Source organism: Capra hircus (assembly GCF_001704415.2).
Source record: "Capra hircus breed San Clemente chromosome X unlocalized genomic scaffold, ASM170441v1, whole genome shotgun sequence".
NCBI classification, from domain to species: Eukaryota; Metazoa; Chordata; class Mammalia; order Artiodactyla; family Bovidae; genus Capra; species Capra hircus.
The window spans coordinates 54909399-54937326 of NW_017189516.1; the positions used below are offsets into that span (position 1 = coordinate 54909399).

A 27928-nucleotide genomic window follows, 5' to 3' on the forward strand; every position below is an offset into this window, starting at 1 on the left:
AAGGCTTAGAAACACAGACCCGCAGTTCCTGAGAGATCCAGTGGGGAATATTGCAAAGCTGGTCTCCTTTTTCATACCTAGAACAGGAGGATTCTTAAGAGCATGGGACCCAAGAACAACTTTTGGCAACAGTTGGGCTCTGACAGCTCAGAGCCAGGAATGGAACTCAGCCGTGTACTCCCAAGCCATGCCCATTCCTCTTGGCAATGTATTTATATTCTTATTTTTATTTTTCTTCAAATAGTTTCTAGACTGCCATGTGGAAGGATTAGAATTTACTATTCCCTGGTAAATTCCAGTAAGTTAAAGCAATGCTGTGTCATGCTAAGTCATTTCAGTCGTGTCCGACTCTGCAACCCTATTGGCTGTAGCCCATCAAGCTCCTCTGTTCATGGGATTCTCCAGGCCAGAATACTGGAGTGGGTAGCCATTCCATTGTCCAGAGGATCTTTCTGACCCAGGGATCCAACCTGTGTCTCTTAGGTCTCCTGGATTGGCAGGTGAGTTCTTTACCACTAATGCCACCTGAGAAGCCCTAAAGCAGTACCTGTTACTTTTAATTCTGTTCTGGAGATAGGTTGTCTTGGCTCCTTGGGGACTGTAGCAATTTTTTCCCCTGTCATCTAGAATGGTCTCATATAAGACAGCTGATACCCTTGTTTTAGCCTGGGAAACAGTTTTGTTGGTCTTCCATCTTGAAAAAGTCATTCAGATTGGGAAGTGGGCCACAAACAATCCAGTGACTTGAGTTAAAAAAAAAAAAAAGGCTTAGAAAATCCAGTTCAGCAAGATATTCATCCCAATGTTTTGAAGCCAAGGTATAACTCAAAGGAGTTTAAAGAATAATACTATTTCTCAGCATACATTTACCATTTATCCCTTACTCAGTGAACTTGTACAGAGCTCAGGCACTCATGCAGGCCTTTAAGCCAGCATGCACCATCCCCGAAATGAGTATTTCTCCTACAAATCACTTGGGAAGATTTCTTAAAGAAACTTTATTTTGAAATAATTATAAAAAGTTGCAAAGGTAACCTGGAGGATAGCCTGTGTATCTTTCACCCAGCTTCCTGTAAGACTAGCAACTGGTAGGGAAGTTTTAAAAAAATCCTCATGGCAAAGAGCTAACACCTATCCTACTCAAACTCTTCCAGAAAATTGCAGAGGAAAGTAAACTTCCAAACTCATTCTATGAGGCCACCATTACCCTAATACCAAAACCATACAAAGATGCCACAAAAAAAAGAAAACTACAGGCCAATATCACTGATAAGCATAGATGCAAAAATCCTTAACAAAATTCTAGCAAACAGAATCCAACAACATATTAAAAGGATCATACATTATCACCAAGTGGGCTTTATCCCAGGGATGCAAGGATTCTTCACTATTCACAAATCAATCAATGTGATACACCACATTAACAAATTGAATGATAAAAACCATATGATTATCTCATAGATTCAGAGAAAGCCTTTGACAAAATTCAACATCCACTTATGATAAAAGCCCTCCAGAAAGCAGGAATAGAAGGAACATACCTCAACATAATAAAAGCCATATATGATAAACCCACAGCAAACATTATCCTCAATGGTGAAAAACTGAAAGCATTTCCCCTGAAATAAGGAACAATCCAAGGGTACCCACTCTCACCACTACTATTCAACATAGTTTTGGAAGTTTTAGCCACATCAATCAGAGAAGAAGAAGAAGAAAAAAAAAAAAGGAATCCAGATTGGAAAAGAAGAAGTAAAACTCTCACTGTTTGCAGATGACATGATCCTCTACATAGAAAACCCTAAAGACTCCACCAGAAAATTACTAGAGCTGATCAGTGAATATAGTAAAGTTGCAGGATATAAAATTAACATACTGAAATTGCTTGCATTCCTATACACTAACAATGAGAAAACAGAAAGAGAAATTAAGGAAACAATTCCATTCACCATTGCAATGAAAAGAATAAAATACTTAGAAATAAAGCTACCTAAAGAAACAAAAGACCTATATATAGAAAACTATAAAACACTGATGAAAGAAATCAAAGATGACACAAATAGATGGAGAAATATACCATGTTCATGGATAAGAAGAATCAATATTGTGAAAATGAGTATACTACCCAAAGCAATCTACCAACAGTATTTTTCAGAGAACTAGAGCAAATAATTTCACAATTTGTAAGGACATACAAAAAAACCTCAAATAGTCAAAGCAATTTTGAGAAAGAAGAATGAAACTGGAGGAATCAACCTGCCTGACTTCAGACTATACTACAAAACTACAGTCATCAAGACAGTATGGTACTGGCACAAAGACAGAAATATAGATCAATGGAATAAAATAGAAACCACAGAGGTAAATCCACACACCTATCTTTGACAAAGGAGGCAAGAATATACAATGGAGAAAAGACAATCTCTTTAATAAGTGGTGCTGGGAAAACTGGTCAAGAATGAAAGAATGAGAAATGAATGAAACTAGAATGAAACTAGAACACTTTCTAACACCATACACAAAAATAAACTCAAAATGGACTAAAGATCTAAATGTAAGATCAGAAACTATAAAACTCCTAGAGGAAAACATAGGCAAAACACTCTCTGACATAAATCATAGCAGGATCCTCTATGATCCACCTCCCAGAGTAATGGAAACAGAAGCAAAAATAAACAAATGGGACCTAATTAAACTTGAAAGCTTTTGCACAATGAAGGAAACTATAAGCAAGGTGAAAAGACAGCCTTCAGAATGGGAGAAAATAATAGCAAATGAAGCAACTGACAAAGAATTAATCTCAAAAATATACAAGCAGCTCCTGCAGCTCAATTCCAGAAAAATAAATGACCCAATCAAAAAAATGGCCAAAGAACTAAACAGACATTTCTCCAAAGAAGACATATAGATGGCTAACAAATACATGAAAAGATGCTCAACATCACTCATTATCAGAGAAATGCAAATCAGAACCACAATGAGGTACCATCTCATGCCAGTCAGAATGGCTACTATTAAAAAGTCTATAAACAATAAATGTTGGAGAGGGTGTGGAGAAAATGCAAAGTAGTACAGCCACTATGGAGAACAGTGTGGAGATTCCTTAAAAAACTGGAAATAGAAGTGCCATATGACCCAGCAATCCCACAGCTGGGCATTCACACCAAGGAAACCAGAATTGAAAGAGACATGTGTACCTCAGTGTTCATTGCAGCACTGTTTAAAATAGCCAGGACATGGAGGCAACCTAGATGTCCATCAGCAGATGAATGGAAGAAAGCTGTGGTACATATACACAGTGGAATATTACTCAGCCATTAAAAAGAATGCATTTGAATCAGTTCTAATGAGGTGGATGAAACTGGAGCCTATTATACAAAGTGAAGTAAATCAGAAAGAAAAATACCAATACAGTATACTAACGCATATATATGGAATTTAGAAAGATGGTAATGATGACCCTATATGTGAGGCAGCAAAAAAAAGATACAGATGTAAAGAACAGTCTTTTAGACTCTGAGGGAGAAGGCAAGGGTGTGACGATTTGAGAGAATAGCACTGAAACATGTATATTATCATATGTGAAACAGATCACCAGTCCAGGTTTGATGCATGAGACAGGGTGCTCGGGGCTGGTGCAATGGGATAACCCAGAGGGATGGGATGGGGAGGGAGGGGGAGTGGGGTTCAGGATGGGGAACACATGTACACCCATGGCTGATTCATGTCAATGTATGGTGCACTGGGAAGACCCAGAGGGATGGGATGGGGAGGGAGGGGGAGTGGGGTTCAGGATGGGGTACACCCATGGCTGATTCATGTCAATGTATGGCAAAAACCACAACAATATTGTAAAGTCATTAGCTTCCAATTAAATAAATAAAATTTAAAAAATTAATACAAGGAGGGAGGTGAATCCACACTCTACAAATGTACTGGAATGTATGGCAAGTCAATAAGGCCTAGGCTGGACCAAAAAAAATAAAAATAAAAAATCCTTATGGCAAAGCTGTAACCTAGACCCATAAAATAAGAATTTCTGAGGATGGGATCCAAGCATCGGTGTTTTTCTGTGAGGTTTCTTCCCAGGTAGGTTCAAGGTGAAGCCGATTGAGGACCTGTGCTGCAAACACTTCTCAAAGTGTGGCCAACCAACCAACCACAGGCACCTGGGCACTTGTTAGAAATGCACCATTCTAAGTCTCCCTCCAAACTTACTGCCTCAGAACCTGTATTCTGACAAGATTGCTAGTGACTGGTATGCACAGGAAGTTTTGAGAAGCATTGCTCTATACAAAAGATGAAATAGATCACACAAACATGGGCCTGATCACAATATTTGTCCAGTGTGTGTGTATTTGTTACTCATAAATTTCTTCATCAGCTATGCATTAAGTACTTACTTAAAAAGATGAACCTGACCACATATTCTACCCTCAAGGAGATCATAGTCTAATAAGGGAAATGTAATATCCTCATTAAAAATACAGTCTAAGTTAGGGATAGCATAGAAAGCTTGATGGAAAAAGTGGCAGGTGATTTGGACCTGGAAGGAGGATGCTCCGAGGAAGAGCCTTGAAAAATAAGTGGTGCAGTTCAAATAAGTCAGTAATGTCAGGGTTAAGCTTTCTGTAGCATTTCTATTTATTCATACATTTAATGAATGTTTAGCTCTTACTATTTTTTCTTTGTATAGCTTTTATTTTTATGCTAAGATAAATGTTGATACATCCCTTTACTTTTTCCCCATTTTTCTTTAAATATATTTAAAAATATTTTTACAGTGTTGTATCGGTTTCTGCCATACAACAATGCAAATCAGCCATAATTATACATACCTGTCCTCCCTCCCTAGCCTCCCTCCCCTCTCCCCATCCCATCCCTCCAAGTCATCACAGAGCTCCAGGCTGGGCTCCCTGTGCTACACAGTAACTTCTCATCAGCCAGCCATTTTACACCTGATAGTGTGTATATGTTGATACTCCTTTCATCCCACTCTCCCTCCCCCACTGTGTGCACAAATCTGTTCTCGACATTTGCATCTCCATTCCTTCCCTGCAAGTAGGTTCATCAGTACCATTTTTTCTAGATTCCATATATAGGCATGAATATGCTATATTTATTTTTCTCTTTCTGTCTTACTTCACTGTGTATAACAGGCCCTATGTTCATGCACCTCACTAGAACTGACTTAAATTCATTCTTTTTATGGCTGAGTAATATTCCACTGTATATATCTACCACATCTTTTTTATCCATTCACCTATTGATGGGTATCTAGGTTGCTTCCATGTCCCAGCTATAGTAAACAGTGCTGCAATGAATACTGAGGTGCATGTGTCTTTTTCAATTATGGTTTCCTCAGAGTGTGTGCCCAGTAGTGGGGTTGCTGGGATATATGGTAGATTTATTTCTAGTTTTTTAAAGAATCTCCATACTGTTTACCATAATGGCTGTATCAGTTTACATTTCCACTGACAGTGTAGGACAGTTCTTTTTCCTCCACACCCTCTCCAGCATTTATTATTTGTAGATTTTTTGATGATGGCCATTCTGACTGGTGTGAGGTGATACCTCACTGTAGTTTATATTTGCATTTCTCTAATGATTAGTGATGTTGAGCATATTTTCATGTGTTTATTGGTCATTTGTATGTCTTCTTTGGAGAAATGTCTGTTTAGGTCTTCTGCCTATTTTTTGATGGGGCTGTGTATTTTGCTAATATTGAGCTGTATGAGCTGCTTATATATTCTGGAGATTAATCCTTTATCAGTTTTCATTTGCAATTATTTTCTCCCATTCTGAGGGTTGTCTTTTAATCTTGTTTATTGTTTCCTTTGCTTTGCAAAAGCTTTTAAGTTTAATTAGGCCCTATTTGTTTATTTTTGTTTTTATTTCCATTACTCTAGGAGGTGGGTCAAAGAGGATCTTGCTGTGATGTACATCAAAGAGTGTACTGCCTATGTCTTCCTCTTTATTATTTTTAATTGAACTATAGTTGATTTATAATGTTGTGTTTGAAGTATACAGCAAAATGATTCAGTTATACATATACATGTCTATTCATTTTCAGATTCTTTTCCCTAATAGGAGAAGAAATATTGAGTAAAGTTCCCTGTGCTATACACTAGATCCTTGTTGGTGTATGTGTATGTTAATCCCAACCTCCTAATTCATAGCTCTACCTATTACTATGTGAATAAAACATATCATTACTCCTCCAGTGGTACTTAAGACACAGTGGGGAAGAGAAGCATTAAGTAAGTAATGGCAAATAATTCTTTAGTGTCAGTGGTGGTAAGTGCTGAGGAAAAGGATGGGGAGCTAGAAATCCATGTGATTGAAGGACCAGACCCAGGCAGGAGTGGGAGTTGTGGGGGAGGTTTCCATATGGAGGTAACACCTGGTTGATAAAGGTTTAGCTAGACAGAGTGGAGGGCATTCCCAGCAGAGGGAATAGTGGGGACTGAGGCCAAAGCGAGAAGAAATAAGCAAAAGAGCAAACCAATGAAATGGGTGTCCAGTGATATCCCATTGTTCAAGTCTCTGATATTTTACATTGCCTCCCAAACTGGATACAACTAGTTTGGCCTTTAAGCTTCCAATTCTTCCTCTCTTTTGTTTTAAACCACTATATTGTTACTACAAGTTACATACTATAAAATTTAACCATTCACCTGTTTGAAGTAATTCAATGGTGTTTAGTAAACTTACTGAGTGGTGCAGCCATCTCCATATAAGATCCCTTGTGTATGTGTGTGTGTGTTCTCAGTCACTCAATTGTATCTGACTCTTTGCAACCCCATGGACTACAGCCCACCAGCCTCCTCTGTCCACAGGATTTGCCAGGCAAGAATACTAGTGTTTGTTGCCATCCCTCCTCCAGGGGATCTTCCTGACTCAGGGATCCAACCTGAATTCTTGCATCTCTGGCACTGGCAGGCAGGTTCTTTACCGCTGCACCACCTGAGAAGCCCAAGATCCCTTGTGCCCCTTTACAATTAACCTGATTCCCACTTCCAGCCGTAGGAAGCCAGTAATCGATTTTCTGTCTCTTGAGTAATCCTTAGGAGCAGAATTAGTTGATCATACCATGAGCTTAACTTTTTAAAGAATTGGTGAACTCTTTTCTAAAGTGACAGCACCATTTTACAATCCCATCAGCAATGGATGAGGGTCCCCATTGCTGGGCATCCCCACCAACCTTTGGTGTTGTCTTCTTGACTGTGACCATCCTCAGTTCAGTTCAGTTCATTTCAGTCGCTCAGTTGTGTCCCACTCTTTGCAACCCCATGGACTGCAGCACACCAGGCTTCTTTGTCCATCACCCACTCCCAGAGTTTACTCAAACTCATGTTCATTGAGTTGGTGATGCCATCCAACCATCTCATCCTCTGTCATCCCCTTCTCCTCCCACTTCAATCATTCCCAGCATCAGGGTCTTTTCAAATGAGTCAGCTCTTCGCATCAGGTGGCCAAAGGATTGGAGTTTCAGCTTCAGCATCAACCTTTCCAATGAATATTCAGGACTGATTTCCTTTAGGGTGGACTGGTTGGACCTCCTTGCAGTCCAAGGGACTCTCAAGAGCCTTCTCCTACACCACAGTTCGAAAGCACTCAGTGGCTGTTACATAGTATCTCAGCCCACCAACCTCTCTTCCCAATCTTACTTTCCAGCCCTCTCACTCTCAAGCTCACTCTTTACCCAACAAAAATGAACCCCCTGCTGTTTTTTTCCCAATGGGGCTCCTTGATGTCCCCAAATTATGCCTTTGGTCACTCTTTAAATGTGTTCTTTGACTTGATATTTTTTTGGAGGGCGAGGCATGGAAATTGAGAGCTCAAATTATTAGGAGTACAGAATGCTTTTGATTTCCCCACAACATGGACACTTGCAAATTCCTCCTCCAAACCCGGCCACCATACCTTTCCAGATATCTTGGCTGCTGTCTTAGTTACACTCGGCCTAGATGACTGCCTGGGCCCAAGCTGTGCAGATGCTCGTGCTTCCTTGGAGAGAATGCCAGGTGAAGTCAGAAATTAAGGAGAACTTCCTATTGTCTATAGGAAGAAGTATACATTGAAATAACAGTACATCTTGTTACAAAGACTTTAAGTCTCAATTTAGAAACTGGCTTGTGGTAGCCAAGACATCAGAGAATGATTTTTTATTTAGGAGGGAAATTGCTAACAGTCTTAGATTCATGACCACAGACGCATAAAAAGATGCTGTTGTGACAAAAAGCAGCGATCTGGTAACACTTCCACAATTCCTCTTGCTGAGTGCTTTCTGATCATTTTAGCTTTGATTAGCACTTCCATTAGAAAATAGGAAGAAATTATAAGCAACTTGGCAAATGTTTGGTAGTGAAACCATTGAAATCTACAGTTTTAATATGTACTGGGGGCTGTATTTACACTTTTAAATTCTGTGTTTGTCTTGTTCAAACAGATAAAATGAGCTATACAAAAATCCACCAATGCAGAAAACCTCTTGGAGTTAGTAGTCATTCTTGACCCTTCGTAAATATATGCCTACCTCCTACCCCCGCAAAGAATTAGTTGTCAGCTTTCTGCTTATTCTGAATCTTTAGTATCTCCACTTGTAAGAGCAAAATAAATGTCTGCAATTTATGAATTATTTCAAACTAGGTTTTAAATTATAAGGCTTAAAGTTTGCTTAAATAACTTAGACTTGAGTGAACACTTCATTTTTTATGATGAGGTAAGTTGTATGAGCTCTTCAGTGGCCTTAATACAATTCAGAGATTTGATTATTTCCCACTGAGCTCTCATGGTTGGATAATTTGAAGATATTTCTTAGATTGAATTGAAACTTGTAAGAGCTATGAAGCCTTATCATTTTGAAATTGAAATTTGCCTCAATAAATAAAAATCCTCTCAGAGTACAATTTTCAAAGCATTTAAACAGCTATTTGATTGTTTTCATTATTTTCATGGGGAAGCAGTCTTATAACAAAATTTTATTCCACAGAGTGGATTGAATATGAAGTAGTTACAGTGTCCAAGTAGAAGAGGCAATGAATAATCATGAAATAAGAAACTATTGAGAAATGAGCCTTAATAGCACATCACTGAATTTCAGAGTTGCTGGAGAGATTGGCAGTTATTCAATTTCATCCCCAGATTTCTTAGATGAAGCAGTTACAGAATGCTCCTGAAATTCAATGTCTATTCCCCAAACCCCATCTGTGCTCTTCAAGCTTCCTCCACCCCTTGCTCCCAGAAAACTGCCTTGAGACAGATTTCCCAAAGAAGTGAGAAACCGTAGGTCTCAATGAGTCCTGCGATCTTCAGAGCTGGGCCATCTCTGTGAGCCTCCTCTTTCAGACCCTCTCATTCATTCATCCTCTGCCTGCTAACCTCCGGAACTTACACCACAGCAGCCCCTCTAGGTCCCTGCTTTCCCTTGTGCGTATGTTCTTCTGCTCGGTTGGCGCTTTCCCTCAGTTCATAAACATGTTTGAGATTCTCGCACCTTTGTTAAAACATGCACACATACACACATTCACATTCATATCCGGACTTCCAAGTAAAATGACCTTCTGCATTCATGTTTTCAGATAGTTTACAGTCTATAGTCATGATTGATAAAATAAAAAGTTGATCCCAGGGTGGTAAACATCTGCAGATCGCAAATATTTGCAGAAATGGCACCAAAAACATGACGTTGAAGAGCTCAATATGTTATATACCTTAAACCTACACTACCTTATATGTAAATTGTATCTCAAGAAAAACAATTTTAAAAAACCCCACGAAACTGAAGCTGCAGAACTGATGGACTCCTCTGGAAGGTGGAGGCCATCAAGAGTTCAGCTCCAGTGGGTAATGGGCTTCTGGTGGCTTTAGGCAACCCTTGGCTTATGACGGGGCTACTTTAACCTCTCCCTCCGTCTTCACAAATCCTCCTCTCCTGTGTCCATGTCTTCCCTCTTCTGACTTTTATAAGGATGTTTATATTTGTATTTAAGGTTTACTCAGATAATCTAGGGTGACCTCATCTCAAGATCCTTAACTTTATTACATCTACAAAGATCCTTTTCCCCAAAAAAAGTCTTATTTGCAGGTTCTGGGGTTTAGGATGTGGACATGTCATTTAAATGTCTGCCATTCAATCCACTACGATGTTGTCTTTATTATTTATTTCCAGGGGAAATAAGTCATTCCATTGATCATAAATGAACAGAATGTGGATCAAAATTACTACTTGTCATTTTTCCTAGGTACTAGTGTTCCTTTGGATAATCTAATTTTTAGCTCTATTTACATTTGTGAAAGTGAAAGTTGCTCAGTTGTGTCTGACTCTTTGTGACCCCATGGACTATACAGTCCATGGAATTCTCCAGGCCAGAATACTGGAGTGGGTAGCTGTTCCCTTCTCCAGGGAATCTTCCCAACCCAGGGATCGAACCCAGGTCTCCAGTATTACAGGCAAATTCTTTACCAGCTGAGCCACCAGGGAAGCCCAATTACATTTGTAAGTGCTAGCAAAAAAAAATGCTTGTTATTGAGACAAAGTAGAAGTTGAGTAACTTGCTTGTAAATCATTTTTTGGTTTGTTTCGCTTTAAGCGGGCATCTCGGTCAATGTTAGAACGATCTGAGCAGCAGATCAGGGCGGCTTCGGGTTTGGAGGAACTACTGCAGATCACACACTTCGAGGACTGGAAGCTATGGAGATGCCGACTGAAGCTCAAAAGTCTCACCAGCACAGACTCTCGCTCAGCATCCCATCGGTCTACCAGGTTTGCGGCCACTTTCTATGACATGGAGACACTCAAAGGTAGGTGTATGCATGTGGAGGCCAAGTCTTACTCTTTATCAGATAGTAACAAATGTGCCAACTTGCGCCAAAAGTTTGAGCAGGCTAGGCACGTGGCAACAAGAAGAAAAGGAGGTCTTTGATTTCATAGCTTTGATTTAGTGGAGAATCCTGGTTTCCTGTGTTTACTCAGCAGAGAAACAGACTCAATATGATTTTGAGATCAAAATTCAATGCCAAATAACACTTCACAATATAGAAATATATTAAACTCAGAGTTATGAGGGCAAAACAAACCCAGAAAGACTGTTCTTAATTGAAAAAAACAATTGAATTTACTTAAAAAATAAAACAACCTGGGCATTCATTAAATAAGGAGCATTCTATGGCCAGACATACATGGATGAAAACCAATAGAGTAGCTATAGCTTTTTATGTCTTCAAAATTCTGTGAATTTTTTTTAAGTAAGAATGAAAAGCAGAATTTAGAAGCTGAGTTGGAATAATGCCTACTGGTATTACTAGCAGAAAAATGGAGACAATAATTCTCTAGACAAAAGAATCCAGATTCTGGACTAGAAAATAACATGATTTGAAATAAAGGGAATGACTCTTCCCTAGTAAGCTTTGCAGGTTCTTTATAAGAAAACCATTGTCATGATGTACTGTCCTGTAATGAAAGAATCACTTGCCAAATACAGTTGTGTGGCCTCCAATTAGACGTTTAGCTTTTTTCTTTTCTTTAAAAAATGTGTTTGGCCATGACACACAGCATGTGGCACCTTACTTCCCCAAGCAGGGATGGAGCCCATGTCCCCTGCAGTGGAAGTGCTGAGTCCTAACCGCTGGACCAACAGTAAAGTCCAGCATCTCACTTTTTAATGACATGTCGCAACAACACAAGAAGCCACCGTAGCATTGATGAGCTAACATTTTAGATTTGATTAACATATGATTACCTAGTATCAAATTGTAGCTATTGCCTAATAATTCAAATTGATTGCTCAGCCAAAATTATTCTTGTCTTTCTCTATAAAGTTATCTTTATTTTCTTCCATTTGTGAAAGGACAGTGTTGAATGGGCCGCTGTTGTTGGCTGTGGGGAAAGCTGTGCATAGGCAGCATAAATCCCTTGGCAGCACGGAGGCCCGGGTGTCAAGAGGATGCGTGATGCGCATGTGAATGACTATGTCTGAAAGAGTTGAGATGGTTGGAACCATGGCCTAGAACCCAATTTAGCCAGAGGTCTGCAACTCTAGTTGTTTCTCTGTGGTGAACTAGCATGGACGTCGTGAAAGTAAAGGGATGAGACCTCATCTGAAGATTCAGGGCTTTAACCAGATTACCTGCCTGAAGGCCTTAGGCAAGCCTGAAGCTACTCTGTGAAGACGGAGATAGAGAAGCAATTACCATAAAACTAAGACAAGCTAATTTTAAAAAGTCGTTGATGTTGAAATGAACATTTTCTAAGGAGGAAACCATAACATTAAACAAAATATTTAAAAAATCATAAATAATACAGAATTTGCTAACTCTAAAATGTCTCTTATTACATGGCAGAGAGGGATCATCTAAAGTTAATTACTAAGAAGTAGCAGGTGGCGCTAGTGGTAAGGAGCCTGCCTGCCAAGGCAGGAGACATAAGAGACGCAGGTTTGATCCCTGGGTCGAGACAATCCCCTGAAGGAGGAAATGGCAACCCACTCCAGTATTCTTGTCTGGAGAATCCCATGGGCAGAGGAGCCTGGCGGGCTACAGTCCATAGGGTTGCACAGAGTTAGACATGACTGAAGCGACTTAGCACACACAGAAGTAGCAAATAATGAAACCCACGTGGTATCCCAATGACAATTTCTTATAACTCTTCCTCACGTACTTGAGGGTAATTCCCCGAGGAAGAGCAGTCCTGCTGGGCAGTAGTCAAGGAAGCTGAGATAGGAAGCCTTTATTCAGCGACAGTGGACAGTGTTCTGACTTTCAAAACTTAAGTTTTATAAAAAAGCAAATGGAAAGCAACATTTAAGTGGAATTTTAAACAAGAAAGAGTTTTTAAAAGTTGATTACTTGTTTTTTCAGCGATTTATGATTAATAATAGTGATTTAAACAGTACCTAATTGGATAATTTATTTCTCATGTTTACAGCCTTCAGGCTCTGTATGTAAATATTCATAATCAAAAATTTTAAATGGTTTGTTGGGCTAAAAGATTTTATTATGAAAAAGGAAAGTTTAGGTAAACTGGGTAGCAAAGGCAGTGCTTTTCAGCCAGCCAAACATACTTTGTGTTTTCAGTGATCGAAGAAGCAACCTATGAGGAAATTTGAGGTTAAGAAGGGGCGGAAGGGAGAAAAGCTGTGGGAAAGATGTCTTAAGGGAATAATTTAGAGACTAGCAGCAGATCTGCAACACTGGCATTTTGTGCGTATCCTTCAGGTAGGAGTTTTCTCTATCCCTTCTAGTGGAAACACATTCACATATACAGGAATTCAGAATGTGGGAAGAGACCAACTAGATTTTTGAACATAAGATAATAACAGAGAAGAGTTTATCTATTGCTGTGTAACACATTACCCCAAAACTTAGGTGCTTCAGACAGCATGTTTTGATCTCACAGTTTCTGTGGGTCAGCAGTGCAGACACGGGCTAGATCAGTGTCTCCCCTTCAGGGTCACTCCAGAGGTTTCAGTCAAGGTGTCAGCTTGGGCTATAGGCACCATCTCACGGTTCAGTTAGGGCCGGATGTGCTTCCAAGTTTACTGAGAGGTTGTTGGCAGGATTCAGTTCCAGACAAGCTGTTGGGCCAAGGATCCCACCTCCATTGGTACCTGTTGGATAGAGGCCACCCTCACTTGCCCGCCACGTGGGCCTTTCAGCATGGTGACTCACTTCCTCTAAGGCTGCAGTTGAGAAGGCAAGAGAGGGTGACTGCTAGTGAGATGAAGAGCAGTCTTTGTTAACTTCACCATGGGCATGCCATCCCACCGCTCTTGCTGTCTTTTCTTCATAAGAATTGGGGTACTAGGCCCAGCACACATGCAGAGGAGGGGATGACAGAGGGTGTGAACACCAGGAGGTGGGCATGATTACGGCTCAGATTAGAAGCTCCCTACCACAGAGGGTTTTAACCACCCCCCAGCCTATAATCGACTCGACGAACTAAAAGAAAGTTCCATGTCAAACTAAAAGAAAGTCTTTAAATGTTGCCAGTATCACAAATTTGAATCATTTCCCAGAAACAGCCACAGAAAGGCTATACAACATTATCAAAATCTAATTTTAAAAAATGAACTTTGAGAGAAAGGCAAGTGTATTTTACAGGAATGTATGTAATCCTTTTTTTTTTTTAATTCCCTGAGGCTTGTTTCTTGTTTCCCACAAATTCATTAGAATAGCCAGAAAATTGCTCCTTTCATCAAAATGAATCAGCTTATTCCATCATTTGATAGTAATGTCAGTATCGGACATTTGCAAATGAGAACACTCTGACTTGAGGAACACTTAAATTTTCATCCATATGTTTGCTATATATAGTTACTTAAGCAACCAACAGAAATGTATTTCCTAATGGTGCTAAAACCTACCCACACCTGACTTAAAGGAGAAGAAATGCTCTCCAGCTATATCCTGTAAATTGCTTAATAAATACTGCTTACATGTTATTGCTTTACATGCATCTATTTACTTCTTTATTAGCCAGCCTCTCCAGATGCACCCAATGTAGTTATATCCAGGACATGGTGTTTATTACCAGTGGAAAGTAGAATTGGTGGCTATGAAGCGATCATAAACATGGAAAGGAACACAGATTTGGGTTGTAATTTTTCTGCCAACAATTCTTGCTTAAAGCCAACCCCAGACACCCATCTTGTGAAATCAACAAGCTTGATACATACAAGAATGATGGTGCTGAGCAAACCCTGGTACATGTAGGCACGTCAGGGCCGTTTGTTCTGCTGACTCAATGGACTGCCTCTCTGCAGTTATCGATGAGGAATGGCAAAGGACACAGTGCAGCCCTCGAGAGACCTGCGTGGAGGTGGCCAGTGAGCTGGGGAGCAGCACGGACACGTTCTTCAAGCCTCCCTGTGTGAACGTCTTCCGGTGTGGTGGATGCTGCAACGAAGAGAGCCTCGTCTGTGTCAATACCAGCACGTCGTACGTTTCCAAACAGGTAGGAGGACACGAGCCCTCTGTGGCCCTGATGCTGGGGGCGTTGACAGCTACAGCTCAGCTGGTTGCCAAGCGCTGTCTCAGTGCTTTAGGTGCATCATCTTATTTAACTCGGAAACAAGCTCAAAGGGCAGCTTATCGTCTTATAGATGAGGACACGGAGAGTCAGAGAGGGGCTCCAGATGTACTCGAGGTAGTTATATCTAGGACTGTCTCTCTGATGCTATGATGTCAAGGATCGGAAAATCATATGGAAGCCACTAGGGCAGACATTTCAAGGAACAAAGATAGCCACGCTGACTTGTGTTATTAATTAGGTACCACATTGTTCAAATGGAGTGATTGAGAAGGGTTTGATGAAGGGAATGGGCAGGGTAGGGGAAGGAAGAAGGGCTGGCGAAGTACCCAGAGCTGCTAGAAAGGGGGTGCTGTTCCCACCCTTCAACTGAAGAGGCCAGAGGGTGGTGTGGTTATGGGAACCCAGAGAGGAAGTGGGGAAGAGCGCTGCAGGACTGGCTGAGCCAGGGGCAGCCTCTGCGCACTCTTATCCTGGCAGGGAGAGGGGGCAGGGTGGGGGAGGTAAGGAGGCTTACAGATGTAGTCATGGAGGTCAGCATCCTTGAACACAGTGGGGAAGGAAGAAAAGAGGATGGCATCTCCAGAGGGGCAGATGGAGAATATCTAGCACAGAAGACTTTGGAAAGAATCCTCCAGTCCCCATGAAAGAAATAATTCTTCCCTCTTCATCTTATAAAACCTCCTTTGCTCAGTAGGTAAGTTTTCCTTTGTATTGCTATCATATTGTTGTAAAATGTATAAGGCATGCATGCGTGCTTAGTCAGTCATGTCCGACTCTTTGCAACTCTATGGACTGTAGCCCACCAGGCTCCTCTGTCCATGGGATTCCAGGCAAGAATACTGAAGTGGGTTGCCATACCCTCCTCCAGGGGATCTTCCCAACCCAGGGATCGAACCCACCTCTCTTACATCTCCTGCATTGGCTGGTGGGTTCTTTACCACCAGCAGCACCTGGGAAACCCATACATGGCATAGTGGAGCAGTAATAACAAACTTAGGAAAGAAAAGATACTAAAAAGCTGTAAGTCAAACTACATTCCTTTTGGTTTGATGTTGCACATCCATCACACATATTGATATATTTATTCAATTGTCACATTTGCCTCTACAGTCTAGTCTCATGATTGGGAAAAGAGGCACAGCAATAAAAATTATTATTATTCTGTAAGATATTATGAAAAAACTTGAACAAACTTTTTGGCCAACCTAATAAATATCTTATTCGGAAGGAAAGAATGGAATGCTGATTTGTTTTGGTACTAGGTTAACATACCCTTAAATTTTCCCCCATACCTCTTAAAATAGCCCTTAAAATTTAGAGTTTCTTTTTCTAAATTCTTTTAGAGAATCTTGAACTTGTAAAAATTCTGACCTCTACTGTTTGACAATCAGAGGGGAAAAAATGACATGACTATGGCTAAGCATCAACTGTCAGTTGAAGCAGAGGTTGCGTAACGTAAGAGGCTTTAGTTCATGACTGTGTTATACCCTAGAGTATACTGAAAAATTTCGCAAGATGAAGTTCATGCAAAATAAACACTGTTAAAAACACTCTTACTTAAACTTATGGTAGTACCATTACATATTAAAAGGTCAGGACAAACATAACTTTAATGGATTGTTTCCACTTAATAGATAATTGAGTATTTTGACTGTTGTCCACAACAAATGAGTTTCCAAGAATATGCTTAAGTGTAAGTGTTCAGCAGTTTTTCTTTCCAAATATGCATATTTGAACATTGTAACAGTGTTTTCCAAAAAACTTCTCATCCCAAAGTTATGGGCTGTTCAGTGAAATACCTCTTAGAAGATAAGTGAATAAATGAAGACTCTATGTAGCAAGGACTATGTGGAATGGTAATTGAATGGACAGAACATTAAAATCGAGTTCAAATTCACCTGTACATCAGAGAACCACTCAAGAATTAAAGTAATTGAAACTCTTGGCAAGTAACTTTTACCTGCTGAGATTCCATCTTGCAGCTCCTGGTCACAGCAGTTTCATTCCAAAAAGTAATAAGGCATGTTCTTGAGAGTACGCCCTCTGGCTGTAGAGTAGACTGTGTGGGTTCAGATCCCCACCCTCCCAATCAATAGTTATATGGTCTTAGGCCAGTTATATAACCTCTCTTTCCATCTGTTTCTTCACCTGTAGAGTTGGGGGGCAATAAAACCAACCTATAATGTTGTTATAAGGGGTAAATGGATTAATATAAAGGTACTTACCACAGGGGCTGGCATATAGAAACATAGAAAAAAATGATAGTCATGTTACTTATGATTGTTTGGGCATGATGGTCTTGTATCAGTCAGTTTTTACTCTGTAATGCTGAATAAACACCCTAAAACTTAGTGGCTTCAAACAATAATGACATTCTCATTCCTGTATCTGGGATTCAGTTAGTTTAGAGTTTGGGCTCAGTTAGGCTTGACGCCAAGCTGCAGGCTGAGTCCAGGTCTGGTCCCCGTGTCTTTCATCCCTTAGACCAGCAAGACTGCCAGACTGCTCTTCTCATGGCTAGAGCAAATGCACGAGACAGTGAGCCCCAGAAAGCACACGTGGTTCAAGTCTGTGCTTGTGCCAAAGCAAGTCACATGGCTAAGTCCAAAGTCAAGGAACAGGAAACTATCCTTTGGTGGAGATGGTGTGGGAAGGGATAAGTAAATCGTTTTGAACAGTTATCTCTTCACCATGGTTGCAAAGAAACTTCATCCTTACAATTTATACTCATACTTAAAGCAGGAGCAGGGAACATTTTACAAGCTAACTATTTTACAAGGGTACTAGGGACACCAAAAAGTTAAGAGACTTGACCAAACTTAAATACTTGATAAAGTGATGTAAGGCGCTGGTCTTCTGATTTGCAGCCCCGCATTCTTTTTATCACACCAGCCCTCATCCTTATTAGTTCTGTCTTAATGGACAACTTTGCTAAAGTCACAACCGTAAGGGACAAAGGCAAAAATGCAGACTGTAGACATGATTATTTTTTTGTAAAACAAACAAACAAATATATGTATTATAGTTCTCTTTCTCTACTCTAGCTCTTTGAGATATCAGTGCCTTTGACATCAGTACCTGAATTAGTGCCTGTTAAAGTTGCCAACCATACAGGTTGTAAGTGCTTCCCAACGGCTCCCCGCCACCCATTCTCAATTATTAGAAGATCCATCCAGATCCCAGAAGAAGATCGGTAAGCCTTTCTTACACTTGTTATGCTTGTTAAGCCTTTCTTACACTATGCTTGTTCTTGCCTTGCTGAAGCTGTGTGTGGAGAATCTGTCACTAATTACAGAGTCGTCTCTCTTGCTTCAAGCTCTTTCTCTTTTAGGTTCTAACACATATCTGTGGGTAATAAGTGTTTGGCAAGTATATTTTTTACTAGGTGTCAAAAACCTCAGTGGCTGTGAACTCAGCATGTCAACTTGTGGGCACCTTTGTTCTCAATACGCATAGTTTGATGCAGTTGTAAAACTCAACTCCAGCCTCAAATTTGGCATCTGTCCCCTCATTCCAGAACAAGCATTAGATAAAACTCATTTCAGGCTGTTTATATATTTAAGTCCCAAAGTTAGGAGGGGAAAAAAGGCTCCTGGCATCATCGGAGAGTGGCAAAGCTATCTGCTTCTGATTTGGGCATTTTTTAAACCCTTCCTCTTAAGTTTACAAAATGGGAAATTGTATTTTAAATGAAAGTGACTTAAACTTAATTTGACTAGACATTTTCTTGTGAGGATTTTGTGATTCTTTCTGAGACAGATTATGACACCCTAAAGTGTTCTAAAATCAAAGGTCAGAATCATTGAGTTGAGAAAAAAGAATTTAATACAGAGAATCAAAGGGCAAATTACAACCATTGAATAAACATATAAAGTAATTAAGTTGGAGACTTTGATCTTGCAGAAGTAAAGGAGGAAACGCACTGTGTGAGTGGCTAGTGAAGGAGTCAGCCTTAAGCCAAGCAGACCCCTCTACCTTTCTCAAGTAGAAGAGAAAGCTCATGGAAAAGGAACATTTACAAAATTTTCCTGCTGTCCTGGCCAGTGTTCTTATCTCCATTTTACAGAAAATAATGCTTAGGAGCTGTGTTAGAACACTGTTTACTTTAGGTAAATAAGCTTTGTTGACAGCTAATTTGCATAGTTTTTAACACCAATCCTCTTAAAAAGATTATAACTTTCCAAAATTACAGTTTCATTTCCAAAGGTTTCCACAGAGAATATTTGTAATTACAGAATTACTATCTAATAACATCTTCATAAATATGAATTAAGCTCCTGAAAATCTTCACTGTTCTCTACTCAGAAATGTATTCAACATTAAAAAAAAATGTTCCAAAGGTATGATTACCTTTGAAAGCTTTAAAATATGATTTATTGTCTTCTTTTCCTAGCTGCTCCCATTCCAAGAAGCTCTGTCCTGTTGACATGCTCTGGGATAGCAATAAATGTAAATGTGTTTTACAGGAGGAGAACCCACTCACAGGAATGGAAGGTAATGATTGCAGTGGCGAAATAATAACAGTAATAACAAAAACAATAGCAACTAGTATTTATTGACACAATTTAAAGCAATTGTGTAAACTTTTTATATATATCAACTAATTTACTCCTCCCAACAATCCTATAATGTATGATTAACCCCTCTTTTCTTTTTACAATTATGCAATGGACACAACCAGGATGTCTAGTAATTTTTCTCAAGGTCACACAGCTAAGAGTGATAGAAGCAGTGAGATTCCAGAGCCTTTTGGTATAATTATACAGTAAGTCCAACAGTGCATCATTCTGCTTTTTAATCTTAAAGCCCCAAATGATTAGAGCATCTCAAAGCAATGAATTTGAAAGGGGATGATAACCTTTAATGAAAGTCGCTTCAGAACTAAACACGAGTCAACCACATTTTACTAACTTTTTTGTATAAAAACCTCACAGGAACCTAAGGTAATTTTGGACTTGGTTTCTTTCAACTGTGTCTTGTGAAAACATGCCAGTAATTTGAGAAAATGGTGAATAAGAGAAGACTTCTTCTGACACAAGGGTAAAGTAAAAGCAAAACACAGCTCTTAGACTCAGGGGAGTTGGGAAGCAGATGAGCTAGGCTCTCATCATTGCACATAACTCTTAACACTGATTTTTGATCACAAACATCCGCCCAAAAACAAACGCACTTTTTATTGATTTCCAAGGTAACTTGACATGATTCCACTGTAAAGGTTGCAAGGACTCATGTGTTTTGAACCTTGCTTGTTTTTCCAACTGTGATCTACAGGCAAGATTAGTAAGGAAAAAAAAAGATTAGTAAGGAATAAACTATAAGGAAATCTGTCCCAGAAACTGTAAATAACAAGCTAACTTTATACTTCTCTCAGCTTCCAAATGTTTTCATGAACGCTCAGCCCAGGGTTTATGGAACCTTAAAGTTCATGTAGTTTAAATGACCATGCATATCTTTTTGAAAATTGAAGTATAATTGATTTACAATGCTTCAGGTGTACAGCAAAGTGCTTCAGTCATATATATATACATATACACACACACACATCCATATATATTCTTTTTCAAATTCTTTTCTGTTGTTACAAGATATTGAATATACTTCCCTGCGTTATACAGTAGATCCTAGTGTTTTATCTGTTTTATGTATGCTGCTGCTGCTGCTGCTGCTGCTAAGTCACTTCAGTCGTGTCCGACTCTGTGCGACCCCATAGATGGCAGCCCACCAGGCTCCCCCGTCCCTGGGATTCTCTAGGCAAGAACACTGGAGTGGGTTGCCATTTCTCCAATGCATGAAAGTGAAAAGTGAAAGTGAAGTCACTCAGTTGTGTCCGACTCTTCGTGACCCCATGGACTGCAGCCCACCAGGCTCCTCCATCCATGGGATTTTCCAGGCAAGAGTACTGGAGTGGGGTGCCATTGCCTTCCCCAGGGGATCTTCCCAATCCAGCAATTGAACCTGAGTCTCCCACATTGCAGACAGACGTTTTACCATCTGAGCCACCAGGGAAGCCTTGTTAATCCCAAACTCCTAATTTATCCTCTCCTCCCTTTCCCTTTGGTAACTGTCTTCTGTATCTGTGAGTCTATTTCTGTTTTGTAAATGAGTTCATTTGTATCATATTGTTGAAGATTCCACATATAAGTGATATCATATATTTGTCTTTGTCTGACTTACTTCACTGAATATGATAATCTCTAGGTCTATCCATGTTGCTGCAAATGGTATTATTTCATTCCTTTTGATGGCTGAGTAGTATTCCATTATGTATATGTACAACATCTTTTATCCATTCACCTATTGGTGGACATTTAGATTGCTTCCATTTCTTGGCTGTTGTAAACAGTGCTAACATTGGGGTGCATGTATCTTTTCAAATTATAGTTTTCATCATTTCCAGATACGTGTCCAGGAGTGGAATTGCTAGGTTATCTGGTAACTCCATAAATGCCCATGTTGATTTTGAATGTCATGTACATCCTTCCCACCAAGTCTTCATCCGTCCTCTGCTAGAATATACATCAGTCATGAGGAAACTTGCCAAACTCACTGAGGCATTCCAGTTACACTGGGCACACTCTTGTTGCTAGTAAACTATATGGAACCTGAATATCTTTCTCCCTTTCTCTCTAGGACAGTGCTGTCCAATGGAGTTACAGTGAGAGTTACATATATAACTTACATTTTATAGTACTCTCATTAAAAAAAGTCAAAATAAGCAGATAAAATTATTAATAATATATTTTACTTAATCTAAAATACTTTTTAAAAAACACTCATTTCCATGTGTAAGCAATATAAAATCCATCAATGACACATATCTTCATTCTTGTGCTATCCTTGAAATCAAGTGTGTATTTTACACTTAGAACACATCTCAATTCAAACTTGCCATTGCATGCTCAGTCTGGCCTGGAGCTATCATATTGGACATCCCAGCTCTAGAGCATTGACTCGTTAGTTTAGGTTTACCCTCTAGAACCATGTCATACCGATCTAGTTCTTTCTCCATGTGACCCATTTTTAAAGTTAGAAAATTATTGTATGGAATCTAAAAAGTGGTACAAATGAATACAAAACAGAAATAGAGTCACAGGTATAGAAGACAAATCAAGGCGGAAAGGTTCAGTTCAGTTCAGTCGCTCAGTCGTGTCCAACTCTTTGCGACCCCATGGACTGCAGTACGCCAGGCTTCAGATTGGGATTAACAGATATACGCTGAAAGTGAAAAGTGAGTGTTAGTTGCTCAGTTGTGTCCAACTCTTTGCGACCCGATGGACTGTAGCCCATCAGGCTCCTCCGTCCATGAGATTTTCCAGGCAAGAATACTGAAGTGGGTTGCCATTCCCTTCTCCAGGGGATCTTCCCAATGCAGGGATCGAACCTAGGTCTCCTGCATTGCAGGCAGATTCTTTACAATCTGAGCCACCAAGGAAGTCCCAGATAAATACTACTATATATAAAAGAGATACACAATAAGGACCTACTGTGTAGCACAGGGAACTCTATGCAATACTCTGTAATGACTTATATGGGAAAAGAATCTAAAAAAGAGTGGATATATGTATAAGCAATTCACTTTGCTGTACTGCTAAAACTAACACAATATTGTAGATCATCTATATTCCAATAAAAATAGGTTCCAAAAAGAAAGTTATTGTGGAAAACTGTATACATAGAACTTAAGGTGGTTCTAGTTAAGGTTTCCTTGGTATGCAGCTCCTGGGAGAGAGATTGGTATTCAGGAGTTTACTTGCAGGAATGCTTTCAAAGGTGAAGGGGCAGGGGCAGGACTTGGCAGGGGGAGAAGTTGAACTGTATGGCAGTTGCTGAGAGGTGTTAGCCAAGCCTGTTGGGAGGTGTCTCAAATTGAGACAGAGGGGCTGGGTCCTATGGATTGGTCACCGGATATGGGCTTCCTCTAGAGGGGATATAACCTTGAAGGAGCCAGCTTCTTTCTGCTGAGGGTAATTCCTGCAGAGGGACCAAGCTGGTATACATGTATTTTGAGAGTAGGGAAAGTGATGAAGAAAAAGAGGCGTGCTCTGAGCGGGGAAAAAATGAGTGCTCAGAGCTGGAAGGGAGAGAACCCAGCACATCAGGGTGCTGGAAGACGTTCAGCATGGTGAGGACATAGAGACAGGGGGCTGGTACATATGAGAGCAGAAGCCAGGGAGCTTCATGGGAGACCTTGTGAACCATGTCCCAGAGCTTGGATATGGCATTAAACACAAAACAAAACCACTCAACTAGTTCAAGTGGACAGTGACAGCACCAGTTAGGATTTCAACAAAATCAACCCAGTGACAGTGTACAAGAGGAGATTGGCTTGGGGCAAGCAAGGATGAAGGGAACCTTTTGGGAAGTTGTGACAATGATGGAAGTGAGAGGCATGAGGTAGCCTAGATCACAACCATTTCTAATTTTCATCTCCCACAATGCAGTTGACATGGGCCAAGTTCACGGTCACTTCTCAAGTGGCCTCATCAAACTCATGACATGTACTGAGCTTACTGTTCACTAAATACTCCCCCCACCCCATACTTCTGGCTATTAAGCCAACTGCCTTTCTCCAATGACTTCCCTGAATGAGGACATGTGAGTTAGTGAACTGAAGTCCAATTTCATCTTGTTAGATTTAGGCCATTGCACTAAACTGTTTCCAAAAACAAAAACAGAAAACTAACAGTACCAAAAAAAGGGGAAAAAAAAAAGGGGGGGGTCCTGATTCTGGATTTTAACTCCTCCAGACACCCACAAATTCAAGAATTTACTTGGAAAAATTCTATCAGTTTATTGATCAAAATGATAAATGGAACAAGGCTGAGGACCTAACACATTGGTATCCCATCATCAACTTCCCTAAGATTGAAATTGAAGGCCAGTACTTCTGAGTATCGCCCTTAGCTAGTTACTGCTTCACTCAGTTCTCCTATATCCTTTCTCTGTTAGTTTTAACTTGTCTGTAAGGACTGAGGTCGGCCATGGCCAACTACATTGCTGAAGTTCAGCAAATATCTTTTACATTGTTTCCCTAAATCACCTCTCCAAGAACAGAGTTGGTTGGGCTGGCCTGAAGTGTTCTAAGAGAATCTCTACTGCCACCTAGTGATCCATGCAAATCTTTTAAGAGCTTCTATCTAGTCTTGTTCCAAAGTGACACATGCTTCACTGGAATATGCTTTACAAAGCTTACCTTTTTCCTCTTCATACAGTTCAGAATGGCGTATCCCCAGATCTGGCCTTTCAACACCCATTCCACATGAGCCCTCAAAGATCATCAACCACACAGCAATTAAGACTATGAGGTTGGACGACACAAGATTTTGAAATATCATTAATGGCCAGATGAAAATAAATGACGCTTGCTCCTTGAAAGGAAAGCTATGAAAAACCTAGACAGCATATTAAAAAGCAAAAGCAAAGACATCACTTTGCTGACAAACGCTCATATAGTCAAAGCTATGGTTTTTCCAGGAGTCATGTACAGATGTGAGAGTTGGACTATAAAGAAGGCTGAGCGCCAAAGAATTGATGCCTTCGAATTGTGGTGCTAGAAAAGACTCTTGAGAGTCCCTTGGACTGCAAGATCAAATTAGTCAATCCAGAAGGAAATCAACCCTGAATATTCACTGGAAGGGCTGATGCTGAAGCTGAAGCTCCAATCCTATGGCCACCTGATGCGAAGAGCCAACTCACTGGAAAAGACCCAGATGCTGGAAAAGACTGAGGGAAGGATGAGAATGGGGTGACAGAGGATGAGGTGGTTGGATGGCATCACTGACTCAATGGACATGAATATGAACAAACTCTGGGAGATAGTGAAGGACACAACAGCCTGGCGTGCTGCAGTTCATGGAGTTGCAAAGAGTCAGACAACTTTGCAACTGAACAACAACAATGGCAAAGTGGGAGAGAAGCAGGTTTGGGGAAGAAACTAAACAACTTTCCTCCAAGCCTTTCAAGAATACTAATGGGACATTTTCAAATTCTTCTAAAGCTTCTGTCTCTTCCAATGAATTTCAACTTGATCAGAATTGGCAGTGGAATACTAATTATCCAACTGTTTTGTATATTTTCTAGAAATATCTGTTAGCTAAGTGTGTCAAAAACTTCTCAGCACCTCCTCTCTGAGCCAACTGTATCTTCCAACAGATGTCTGTGGAATCAAAGTACATTGTCATGTTATATTTTTTATACTAGAGTTATGACCTGCAGTGAGGAAATACACCTACCTGGAAGGTCTGAGGTGTATTTCTACAATGCCCTAGTATTTCTGTTCTCTCCTTTTATTCTTCACCTAAAACTGGGAAGGAGTAGACTCACAGTCCTTAGACATCCTGTATTTTATGACTAATACGTGGTTTTGCAAGGTTGCTTTTTTCAACTAGTCACAACCTAGTTGTGACATCTTAAAAAATCTTAATCTTAAAACATCTTAAAAAAATCTTACCAAAATATTCAGCTTACAACATTTTTATAAAAAACTAAAGAGAACGTGTGAATTCTGTGTTAGTATTGTGAAATCAGAGGTCAATCTCCTTCATTCTGTGAAAATATTAAGGGCAAAAATCTACAAAAAAAGGAGATTGGGTGAATCCAAGCTACTTTACAATGATGTAATGAATACAACCAACTTTGGGGATCCCATTCTCCATGCTACAGCTATTTGACCAACACTTTTCTGTTTTGGTTTAGATCACACTCACCTCCAGGAACTGGCTCTCTGTGGTCAGCACATGAAGTTTGATGAAGATCGTTGTGAGTGTGTCTGTAAAACGCCATGTCCCAGAGATCTCATCCAGCACCCAGAAAACTGCAGCTGCATTGAGTGCAGAGAGAGTCTGGAGAGCTGCTGCCAGAAGCACAAGATATTTCACCCAGACACTTGCAGGTGAGTGGCTTTTTACTTTTGCCTATATTTGACCCATTGACATTTAATGTAAATACTAATTAGATTTGGTGAGATTCCTTATTAAGCTAGTTTTATTCTTCATTGCCAAGCCCCCTTTTTGATAATAAAACAGAGGTTTGGCAACTGAGTAAGTATAGAGAGTGATGATTAATTGTGAAATCAAGAAAATTCTGTCTGCTGTAGCTGGGTTATGGATATTCAGCAAAAACTAAAGTTGAAGACATATACACAATTATTTCAGATCAGCTGACTCTTTAGCTCAGTCTCTCTCTTAATATAGATTGACATATGTTTATTTTTTCCTTTGAGGAAGGGGATTCCATTGGATTTATATAACAAGAAATTTACTGATGAATAGAATGCTTAGAGGAGAAGTCAATGGCACCCCACTCCAGTACTCTTGCCTGGAAAATCCCATGGACGGAGGAGCCTGGTGGGCTGCAGTCCATGGGGTCGCTAAGAGTCGGACATGACTGAGTGACTTCACTTTCACTTTTCACTTTCATGCATTGGAGAAGGAAATGGCAACCTACTCCAGTGTTCCTGCCTGGAGAATCCCAGGGACGGGGGAGCCTGGTGAGCTGCCTTCTATGGGGTCGCACAGAGTCGGACACGACTGAAGCGACTTAGCAGCAGCAGCAGCAGCAGAATGCTTAGAAGTTAGCAGTTGTGCTTTAATAACCATGTGGGATAACCAGCCAGGATTTTATATTGACATCCAAAATATGAATCTGGAAAATTTACTCTGAAAATGTAATCAAATCAGAACAGACTTTTTCCTTAGAATTTAGTCCTTGATTCTGAACTCTCATGTTTATCTTCTCTTGTAACAGCTGTGAGGACAGATGCCCCTTTCACCCCAGAACGTGTGCAAATGGAAAACCAGCATGTCCAAAGCATTGCCGCTTTCCAAAGGAGAAAAGGGCCGCCCGTGGGCTCCAGGATCGGGAAAATCCTTGAGGTAGCCTTGATTCCCAGTTCCCCATCCGTGTCATTTAAACAGCATGCTGCTTTGCCAAGTTGCTGTCAGTATTCCAGGTGTTAGGGAAAAAAAAATCCGTTTTACATAGTACCGTGGTGAATCCCGACCGACTTTCCATTAAACAACAGCTGAGGATTCCCTGGCTCACTGCCAGATGTCTTCTAACAGAAGATGCTCTGCACACCGGGGAATGGAGAGGAAGAAATCTCCCTTACCCTCCCCTCTTTTTTCCGTGAGTGGAAAAGGTTTGATCATCATGGAGTGACAGGTACCATGTGATTAATTACTCAGAGCAGATGAGGCAATTTGCATAGTCTTTGAGTCCTTTGCTAATTGCAACTCTCTTGTGAACTATTTTGATTCTTTCTTATGCAGATCTTGATGTGTATGATCAGCACTGATTATCTGATTACTGTCCAGCTTGTAGTTTTGAGTTTACCAAACTACTGTTGTTTTATATTTAAGTGTATTTAAAGAAAATAAACACATTTATTCAAGCCAGAGAATTTTGTGTGTTAATTAATATGCTATAAATTTACTGCTATAAACTTTATGCTAAAGAAAAAATATTTTAAAGAGATAAAGGAATTCAGAAGTGGGAGATGTGGGAGAGACATGAACACGCTAAAACTAGATTCCAGTTTTGGGAATCCAAAGGACTAGCTCTCAGAAGGTTTAAGATTTTAAACAAGGTTGAATCAATGTGACTCAAAAATCAGCTGAACTTCAGCCTTTTGTTTGAGATTCAGATTACCTTGACTTGACCTCCAGTTGAACTTGACTTGAAGGAGGAGAGCCCACTGATGTCCCTGACATCTTTGGGGGTGTATGTTTCTTCCAGCCACCTCCAGCTCCACGTTTCCGCATTTACTCAACTCTAAGTCTTATTCATATTTCAATTCTCATAGCCATATGATTCTTCTCTGTTCCACAGCTACCCGGGAAGGATGCACAAGCCTTTTTCCTTTGCTTTTTTGCCCAAATACTCCCACAAATAACT

At 40.1% G+C, this 27928-nt stretch overlaps 1 protein-coding gene across 1 annotated transcript in view; it reads left to right on the plus strand.

Moving 5' to 3' along the window:
- Positions 1-27431, plus strand: part of VEGFD (vascular endothelial growth factor D) — a 42183-nt gene extending 14752 nt beyond the window's left edge. The window contains exons 2-7 of the mRNA XM_005701076.3: positions 10596-10806; positions 14766-14956; positions 18079-18227; positions 19428-19528; positions 25730-25925; positions 26780-27431. Of these exons, the coding sequence (XP_005701133.1) occupies positions 10596-10806; positions 14766-14956; positions 18079-18227; positions 19428-19528; positions 25730-25925; positions 26780-26906 (975 nt within the window). The 3' untranslated portion in view covers positions 26907-27431. The remainder of the gene's footprint in view (positions 1-10595; positions 10807-14765; positions 14957-18078; positions 18228-19427; positions 19529-25729; positions 25926-26779) is intronic.
- The last annotated feature ends 497 nt before the right edge of the window (positions 27432-27928 follow it).